The 9,382-nt window shown below is 54.3% G+C and overlaps 1 protein-coding gene across 1 annotated transcript in view; it reads right to left on the bottom strand.

Moving 5' to 3' along the window:
* The window catches only part of DAB2IP (DAB2 interacting protein), a 252,928-nt gene extending 246,613 nt beyond the window's left edge, over positions 1-6,315 (bottom strand). Inside the window, exon 1 of the mRNA XM_011927387.1 lies at positions 5,970-6,315. Within this exon, the coding sequence (XP_011782777.1) occupies positions 5,970-6,014 (45 nt within the window). The 5' untranslated portion in view covers positions 6,015-6,315. The remainder of the gene's footprint in view (positions 1-5,969) is intronic.
* Positions 6,316-9,382: the final 3,067 nt, after the last annotated feature.

Raw genomic sequence — 9,382 nt, forward strand, 5'->3', positions numbered from 1 at the left:
AGCCGAGATTGTGCCATTGCACTCCAGCCTGGGCAACAGGAGCGAAACTCCGTCTCTAAAACAAACAAACAAACAAAAACAGAAGACAGTGTAGATAAAGTGCCTTCAGATCCTGGCATGGAGTAGGTGCTTACCAAATGGTACTGGTTATTACAGCAGCAGCACTTGGAAGTTTTCAAGCTCACATCCACCTGCTTCTCTGCTGGGACCTCCCAACAACCCTGGGGTAGATGCCCATGCTGGTTGTCATCAGGAAGAAACGGAAAGTTCTGAGCTGTTGAGCTGCCTGCTCCACCTCCATGATATCCAAAGCAACCATCCCCTTCTGGAGGGTTTATCCCAGCGGGCTGTCTGAGCCCAATCCCCTCCTGTACGAGTCACAGACTCCCCCTGACAGGTGTCCAACCTCACACTCTTTTGCCTCCTTACCCCTCCGGAGCTCCAAGACCACCAGGAAAACAGGCAAGACAGGGCTGAGTCTGCCCATTTGTCAGATGAGGAAGCTGAGGCTAAGTCAGGGCAGGGACTTTGTCCAGGCCACCCAATAACAGAGAGAGCTAGGATGAGATGCAGGCCTGCTCTCTTGGGGCATGGGGCCCAGCGCCCTCAGCTGACAGCTAAGGAACCAGAAGTCCGGAGTCGGGGAGGATGCCTAAGGATGTGGAGCAAGTTAAGGGCAGGATCCAGCTCATGCTACTCATTAATTCACTCACTCTCGCTCACTTATTCATTCATTCATTCACTCATCCACTGAGTATGTATCGAGCGCCTTCTCAGGACCAGTGCTGTGCAACACCCTGGGAACCCAGTGGCGGACAAGATACAGCTCCTGCCCTCAAGGGCCTTATAGTCTCATGTGGGAGTCAGGCCAGTGAGCAGGCAATGAAAATACACCCTGGCGGAGGAAGCACCAGGAGCTGTCGGCAGGGTACAGGTAGGAGGTGGTACCCATGAAGTGGGAGAAATAGCAGGACTCCAAGAGAACCTGGAGAAAGTATATTTTGCAGGGCAGAGCTTTTTCTTTTATGCTGGCCACTGCCAGGCCTCCTTCTTGCCCCCTTCTTTGGAAATCACAAGGCAGACAGAAAGGACATGCTTCTCTGAGCTGGACTTTTCACACAGCTCCAAGGGGCTGGCACCAGAGGGGAACAGTCACATCTTGTCTGGCTCTCACTCCAATTTACACCTGGGGAAACTAAGGCCAATCACAAGGGCTCTGCAGGGGTTAGTGCTGAGTTTCCAAGCTCTCCTCTTCTCCTCACCTTCCTGCCTCTGACTGTCCTGTAAAAGAAACCTCTGCACGCGTGTCTGCTCCTCTCTGCAGCCGTGTCTGAGCCCTTCTTGGCCTTGCTCTAAGGGGCTCCCAGTGCCAGACCACCCAATAGGGCTCTGCTCAGTCCTGCCTGCTAAGAGGCTTAGGCCTCCAGAACTTCAGTGCCAGTGGCTGCAGATTCCCCACCATGCCATGGCCAAACCCTTTCAGCCTCTGAACACCTGATAGATGCAATCGGAGCTGGGATCTTCACCAGAAGGGCGCTTTGCTCAGCTTGAAGCAGGGAGAGGTGTCCAGAGCCTCACCCCCAGCTTTGCAGCTCCCAACCCTTCCCCATCCCCATCGGTGTTGCCTAGCCCCCTAAAGGAGCTCAGCTTGCCAACCCCTGACTGAAATTGTAAGTATCAGAGAATGCGCCAAAGCATCACCAGTCTCCATGCCTTTTCACCCACTGTTCCTTCTGCCCTGGATTGCCTTTCCTCACCTCTTTGCCTGCACCAGCTGCATTTGTTCACTCACTCATTCAACAAGCATTTGTTGGATGCTTACTCCTGACAGGTGGAGAACTACGCTCTGGGGATCCAGAGAGCTTAGCGACTCGAGGGAGACACAGGTGAAACATATCAGCATGCAATAACGTGTAGCGCGCATATGAACACATCCGTAAAGGAAAAGTAGGGCTATGAAAGTGAGTCTTATTTGATGCATTGGGGGAACATGGTTTAAGGAGGGCTTCTCTGAGGAGGTGACTTTTTAGTTGATACTGGGAAGAGGAGGAGGAGTTAGCTTAGGGAAGAGAAAGAGGAAGGGTGCCCAAAGGCCCTGAGGGGAGACTCAGCTTGGGGACCTGAGGAAGGTCAGATCCGATGGCTGGAAGCGAGGGAGTGAGGGAAGCGAGGGAGTGAGGGGTGAGGGAGAAAGAGTTCAATCATGAAGGAGCAGAGAAGGCAGGCCCTGGCCAAGGGACCCTGTGGGCAGCAGCAGGAAAGAGAGCCCCAGGAGAAGGGACCAGCCAAAGAGAATGGGAGGAAACTCCGAGAGCACCCTGTCCCAGAAGCCAGGCCAGCACTGTGGCTCATGCCTGTAATCCCAGCACTTTGGGAGGCCGAGGTGGGCAGATTGCGAGATCCCAGGAGTTTGAGACCAGCCTGGGCAACATGGGCAAACCCTGTCTCTACAAAGACTACAAAAATTAGCCAGGCATGGTGGTGCATGCCTATAGTCCAGCTACGCTGAAGGCTGAAGCAGGAGGATTGCTTACACCCAGGAGGTCGAAGCTGCAGTAAGCTGTGATCATGCCACTGCACTCCAGCCTGGGTGACAGAGAGAGACCCTGTCTCAATAAAAAAGGAGGGTGTGGTGGACTGAACATGTGTATCCCTCCTACCCTCAAGTCATATGTTGAACTCCCAATGTGGCTCTGTTTGGAAATGGGGCTGCTAATGAGCAATTAAGGTTAAACGAGGTCATACGGATGGGTCCCTAGTAGGATTAGTGTCCTTACAAGAAGAGACAAAAGGATCACAGCACTTTGGGAGGCTGAGGCAGGTGGATCACTTGAGCTCAGGAGTTTGAGACCAGCCTGGGCAACATGGCGAAAACCTGTCTCTACCAAAAATACAAAAAATTAGCTGGGCATGGTGATGTGCACCAGTGGTCCCAGCTACTCGGGAGGCTGAGGTGGGAGGATGGATTGAGCCTGGGAAGTGGAGGTTGCAGCTGAGCCGAGATTGCACCAATGCGCTCCAGCCTGGGTGACAGAATAAGACCCCATTTCAAAAAGAAAAGAAAAAGAGAGAGAGAGAGAGAAAAGGGCTGACTGCTTTGGCTCACGCCTATAATCCCAGCACTTGGGACCCTGAGGCACTGGGATTGCTTGAGCCCAAGAGTTCTAGACCAGCCTGGGCAACATAGCAAGACCCCATCTCCATGCAAAAAAAAGTTTTTTTAATTAGTGGGGTGTGGTAGCATGCATCTGTAGTCATAGCTACTCAGGAGGCTAAGACAGAAGGATCCCTTGAGCCTAGGAGTTCAAGGCTACAGTGACATTTGATCACATCATTGCAAAGTGTTGTTATTATTTTTGAGACCAAGTCTTGCTCTCTGTTGCCCAGGCTGGAGTGCAGCGGCGTGATCTTGGCTCACTGTAGCTTCTGCCTCTCGAGCTCAAGTGGTTCTCATGCCTCAGCCTCCCGAGTAGCTGAGATTACAGGCATGCACCACCACGCCTGGTTAATTTTTTGTATTTTTAGTAGAGATGGGGTTTCACCGTGTTGGCCAGGCTGGCCTCACACTCCTGACTTCAAGTGATCCACATGCCTCAGCCTCCCAAAGTGCTGGGATTTCAGGCGTGAGCCACTGTGCCCAGGCTTCTGCTTTAATTTCTGTTTCTGAAAATTTTGTTGTGTGAGTCACTTTGTCTATTTTGTTACAGCAGCCTGAGCTGACCAATATAGAGGGAATCATTGACTTCTTCAGTGGAGGAGTCACCTCTGCCAGGAAGTCTTTCTGGAATCCAAGTATGGGGTTAGGGCTTCCACGTGCCTTGACTTCCCCCATCAGAGCACCTGCCTCTCTCTCAGATTAGCCTAGGAATGTCACAAGGTTTGATTTGTTCTTGAACCCCAAAGCCCAGTCCAGAACCTGAAAGTAATTGTTAAATGAACGAATGTAGAACCAGGGCTCAGACTGGGGAAGTGACTCACTGAGACCGCAGTTTTCCTGTGCTGCCCTGACCCAGGATGGCTTCCTTCAGCTCTGGACCCCTGAGACTGGCTGGGTGGGAGACCTTGGCTGGAAAAGCCGGACCCCTCTCCAGTTGGGCCGGGGATTGCTCCCAGAGAGAGCCTGGGCTCCACTCCATGCCTGCCCGTCCCTTTCCTAAGGCCCCCTCTGTCCCTTTCCTCTTCCTCTTGAATCCCTTACCTCCCTGCCTGGCCAGCTTCCAGGAGATCAGCAACCGGCCTCGTGACAGGCCAGGACAAGGAGTTGATTGTGCACAGGATCTTTCCGTGAGGGTGGAGGCAGCCTCAGTTTCCAGCCTTGCCCAGCCCAGAGGCTGCTACTAGCAAATCTGGAGGACAGCAAGTGGGGGCTGTGGGTTCCTGAGATATCCCTGGCTGGGGCTGGTCCTCCCCACCCCCTCGCCTGCCTCTTCAAAGGTCAATGCCCTCCCTAGGGGAGCATCCATACATCCAATGAGCTGATACCCATCCCTACGCCATGCTTCCAGTGAATAGCTCTGAAGGCAGGCAGGCCTGTCCCACACCCTCAGGCTGTCTGCCCCTAGCCTCCCCAAGGACCACATCACTCTGAATTTAGTCTGGGATTGTTTGTCTGTCTCCCATTTCATACTGGGAGCTCTTCCAGGCCAAGGGCTGCTCTCTCTAATTTCTCCCACTCTCCTCCCTCCCTTTCTCTTCTCCTCCTTCCATTCACTAAGCACCAATTATTTGTTAGGACTGAGTTCCTCATTCCTACACACCCCTGACCCTGACACGGGGTTTGGCGCACAGAGGTCACTCTGCATGCATCAACTGCCCCCCACCACCAAGTGCCCAAAGATGCCAGGTCTGTGGGCTAGGCCTTGCCAAGCTTCCCTAAGGGCTGCAGCTCCAAACGTGGCAAAAGGCCCCTCTCCTTGGAAAGGGCTGAGCTCCTGCAGGAGGAAGGAAATTTGGCCTTGGATCTGTGCCAGGCAGCCAGGCCTGGATGTGGTCAGGGAATGTCCAGAGAAACAAGAACTTGGTTTTCTTAGTAGAACTGTGTTCTCAGGAAGACCTGAGCCCCTGGAAGGCTGACCTGACCCAAGCTGGGATGAGGTCACCCTGTAATTACCACCTCTTCCAAGGCCAACAGGCCTTCTCCCTGCTGAGTCCTAAAACCTGCTGCCCCACCCCCCTCCCCATGCCCAGCCTTGGTCCCTCGGCCACACTTTTGCACTCCTGCATCCCTCCTTGATTGTCCAGAGACAGCCAGGCTGTGCTGGGCATCCCAGCCAAAAGTGAGCTCTCTGGCCAGGCTGAGCAGTGCAGGAGCTGAGTTACTGCATCCCTGAAGCCCCAGGCCCGCAGAAACCGCCACGAAGGAACCCTTTTGAGTCTTATAAATCTCTGTTCCGTATTCTGCATGGTCTCTGTCCCAAGCAACTTTTCCCAAATAATGCATGCAGGGCTTCCAGTGGCCTGGGCAGCTGCACAGGGGCAGCTCTCCGGTGGCAGCCACTGGGGCCCTGTCACACGGGGAGTGCTTTCAGCATGAGCCCCAGCCTTTAATTACAAGGTATGTTCCTGTTACCTCTTCCGTCTATATTTATCTGCAGGATCACACTAATTGAATTCCCCACAGCACAGGGCAGGCCTGGTGAACAGCGAGGCAGGCAGACAGGCAGGGGGGCTGCAAAACTTCCTTCGTTTCCTTCTTGGCCAAGAGCAAAACAGAAGCAGCTGAGAAACTCTCTCTCCCTCCCCTGGACCTTGTCAATGCCTGGAGTCTGAGGGGCTGCCCACTCCAGGGACCCTCCAGCCCTGAGCCTCATAACCCAAGGCACCCATGCCCACCCATGGGTCCCAAGACCAGACAGTGCCCAGATGCCTGACCGCCTCCCCGCTTCAACTCAGATTCCTATAGCAGAGAACAGTCCGTTGAGCAGAGAGGCTGAAACCCCCAACTCTGCACTTTGCCGGCACCGTCTTACCGTAGGAGTCGTCTTGGTCCAGGAGGGAGTCGGGCTCCATGGCATGTGGGCCCCCAGCCCCTGGCCCCACCTGATTTATGAACCGAGGCTGTCTCCATGAGCGTCTGGGTTCCTCCTTTTGTATTCCATCTGGCGGCTTTTCCAACTAGATGACTGGGTATTCCTGCAAGCAGGCCCCTTTCCAGCCCTCGCCTTCATACAGTACATTTAAAGTAGCAGTAACCTCTTTTTCCTCCCCCCGCAGCCTGACTGGAAACATTAGAAGGGACCGAGGCAGTGAGATGTCTAAAATAGGAAGACGCTGGGACGGTTGGCCTGGCTGCCCGTGATGCTGGCTGCGGGGATCTGGCCCGGCTGTGCAGATGGAAAAGCTAAGAGGTGAGGCTGAGATGGGCTTAGCATCTGGAAGCCGCCTCTGGGGCCCAAGGAGTTTGCAGGATGCGGGGAGCCCAGCCCTCCAGGGGAGGGGTTGGGGGGTCTGCTCTGTTTACCCCCAGTGCCCAAACCCCAGGGGCTTCTCCCAGGCCCTGCTGGAACCTCCCACTCAAATCTGTTCTACAGACATTTCCCGCAGTGTGGGGGATGCAGAAATTGACTCATCCATCCATTCAGTTAGTCACTAAATATTTTTTGAGCATCTAGTCGGCACCAGACACTGTGCCTGGTGCTGAGTTTGCAGCAGGGAGCGAGGCACAGTGCCTGGCTTCTTGGAGCTCACAGGAAAACAGGTCATTGCAGTGCAGCGTGTGGTGCAAGAGCTGCAGGAACACACAGAAGAGGCACCTCACCAGGATGGAAGAGGTGGTCAGGGAAGGCTTCCTGGAGGAATGGGCATGTAAGCTGGGGCCTAAAGGATGAGCAGGAGTTAGCCAGGTACAGAAGGAGAGAGTGACCTGTGTAATAGCCCTGAGGTGAAAGGGTGCATGGGGCGTTCAGTGTCCCCCTAATAAGTTCCAGGTGGTTGGTGAGAGATGGGACTGGGGAGCCAGGGAGAGAGGCAGGAATGGGTTGGACTCCCTGTCCAGGGTTGGACAGGGCCTTTGGGGATGGCTCCAGGCCTGCCCAGAGAAGGGTCCATTAGAATGACATGATCCAGACTGTCCTCTGGGAAGGCCTCCCTGGTGACCTTATAAAAGAGGGGAAGCCGCCAAGCCACCAGGGCAGAGGGAGATGCAGGCTCCACAGCCACAGCTGTAGGATCCCTGGGTGCTATTTATTAAGCAGATGCCAGAGGTGGGCACGGTTTCGAGTATTGCCCACATTGTTTCATACACTCCTTACTCTGGTCCCTTCCAGGAGAAACTCTGGTTCTCCTATTTTACAGATGGGGACAATGCAGTTTAGAGAGGTGATGTGACTTGACCAAGGCCACAGTTGTGAGTGACCTCCAGGGCAGCCGTGGACCCCAGAGAAGGCGTGGCCTTGGTGCTGGGATGGTAGAGAGGACAAAGATGCATCTCAATCAGTCTGCATTCAATCTGCGTCTCCTGACCGGGCACGGTGGCTCACACCTGTAATCCCAGCACTTTGGGAGGCCAAGGCGGGTGGATCACCTGAGGTCAGGAGTTCGAGACCAGCCTGGCCAACATGGTGAAACCCCCATCTCTACTAAAAATACAAAACATTAGCCTAGGGTAGTGGTGTGTGCCCATAATTCCAGCCACTTAGGAGGCTGAGGCAGGAGAATCACTTGAATCCGGGAGGTGGAGGTTGCAGTGAGCCAAGATCGTGCCACTGTACTCCAGCCTGGGCGACAGAGTGAGACTCCATCTCAAAAAAAAGTCTGCATCTGCCTCTCCCACAACCCACCCAGACCACAGGGCAGTACCGTGGGCTTATGGGAGACAGCTTCATTTGGGCTCAATCAGGGAAGGCTGCCGAGAGGAGGAGGTGTTTGAACTGGGCAGAGAAAGAAGAGCAGAATTTGATGGGCCAAGCAGGAAAAAGTGAGTGTCCCAGTTAGAAGGAATTGCACAAGCAAAGGCATGGAGGCAGGAAGGTAACACACAATGGAAATGACAGGTGACTGGGAGGACGTCAGGGCTGATAAGCAGATTTGGGCTAGATCAAGAAAGGGCCTGGAGTGCCAGCCTGGGGGTGTGGGTGGGTTCCAGAGGGTGATACACAGCCCCAGCAGGCATTTGTTCCAGGGAAATGACCTCCTTCTCAATGGCTGCCTGGGAGCTCCTGTAAGCGGCTCCTTGCAGCCTTCTTAACGCTCTGCTCTGAAAGCAGGAGAAATCCTCTGTCCCCACAGCATCGCTAGAATACGAGAAGCCAAGCCTTGGTGACCTGGTTTTTGGAGACATGGCTCTGGTGCTGGGGTGGAGGAGACATTTAGAGAAGGGAGATACAGGGAGACAGGGAGTCAAGGCAGAAGGCTAACAGGAGGGTCCAGGCCAGGGATGGCAGGGAGGTAAGAACCCACCGGGCTTGCTGCCGGCCACCCACTGCTGCCCAGCGGCTCCCAGAGCAGCCAGTGGCTGCTGACGTGGTTGGCCTGGCTACAGGGAGGCTCCTTCTGTCACTCATCACCCCTCCTCCCCCACCTCGGATGACAGGGATTCCAGCTCCCAACTTCCCGCTGCCTTAATTATGGGGAGACTGGCCCTACCCAGGCTAGCTGCAGACACCAGGCTCCCTGGCTCTAATCAGTGGGTAGGGCAGGCTGGGGGTTGAGGAGACAGAAGGGGGAAATCAGGTCCTTGAACCACTAGCCAATAAATGGATTCAGGTACAGCTCTCCCTAGTCCTCCAAGGCCCCAGGGGATATGCGTGCCCATTTGTACATATGCACACGCGGTCTCTTTTCAGATAGAATGCGGTGGTTAGCAGGATGGGGCTGAAATTGACAACCTGGATTTATATTCAGGCTCTGCCACCAACTAGCTGGGTGCCACTGGGTGAGTTATTCAACTCTTATGAGTCGCATTGGCAGAATGGGGCTACTCAAGCCCTTACTTCAGAGGGTTATGGTGCAGACAAAAGGGGTAATGTGCATCAAAGCCTTAGGTCAGGTCTGGGTGTGTCTCAAGCACTCAGTAAAGGGCAATGCTCATCCTCATACAAATTTTATCATCTCCACAACCTAGTAAAGGAAGCGTGGGAGAACATGGGCCCATTTTACAGATGAGGAAACTGAGGCTCCAAAAGAAAGGACTCAACTTGAGGGTCTACGTGGAGGCTCAGGATGTACCCTTCACTTGGTTGGCTGTAACCCCAGAACCTGCTGAGAGCAGAAGTAAGTCTTAGTGGGAAGAAGATCTGGACCCCAGCTCTGGCGGTGCCTCCAGGCAGTGGTATGACCTAGGGAGAGGGTCTTGCTTCCCTGGGCCTCACTTTCTTCACCAGTCAAGGCATGGACTTGGATGACCCTGGCAGTTCCCACCTCCCAATCCATTTCCCTCTTGTTA

This window comes from Colobus angolensis, unplaced genomic scaffold (assembly GCF_000951035.1).
Source record: "Colobus angolensis palliatus isolate OR3802 unplaced genomic scaffold, Cang.pa_1.0 Scaffold71, whole genome shotgun sequence".
NCBI classification, from domain to species: domain Eukaryota; kingdom Metazoa; phylum Chordata; class Mammalia; order Primates; family Cercopithecidae; genus Colobus; species Colobus angolensis.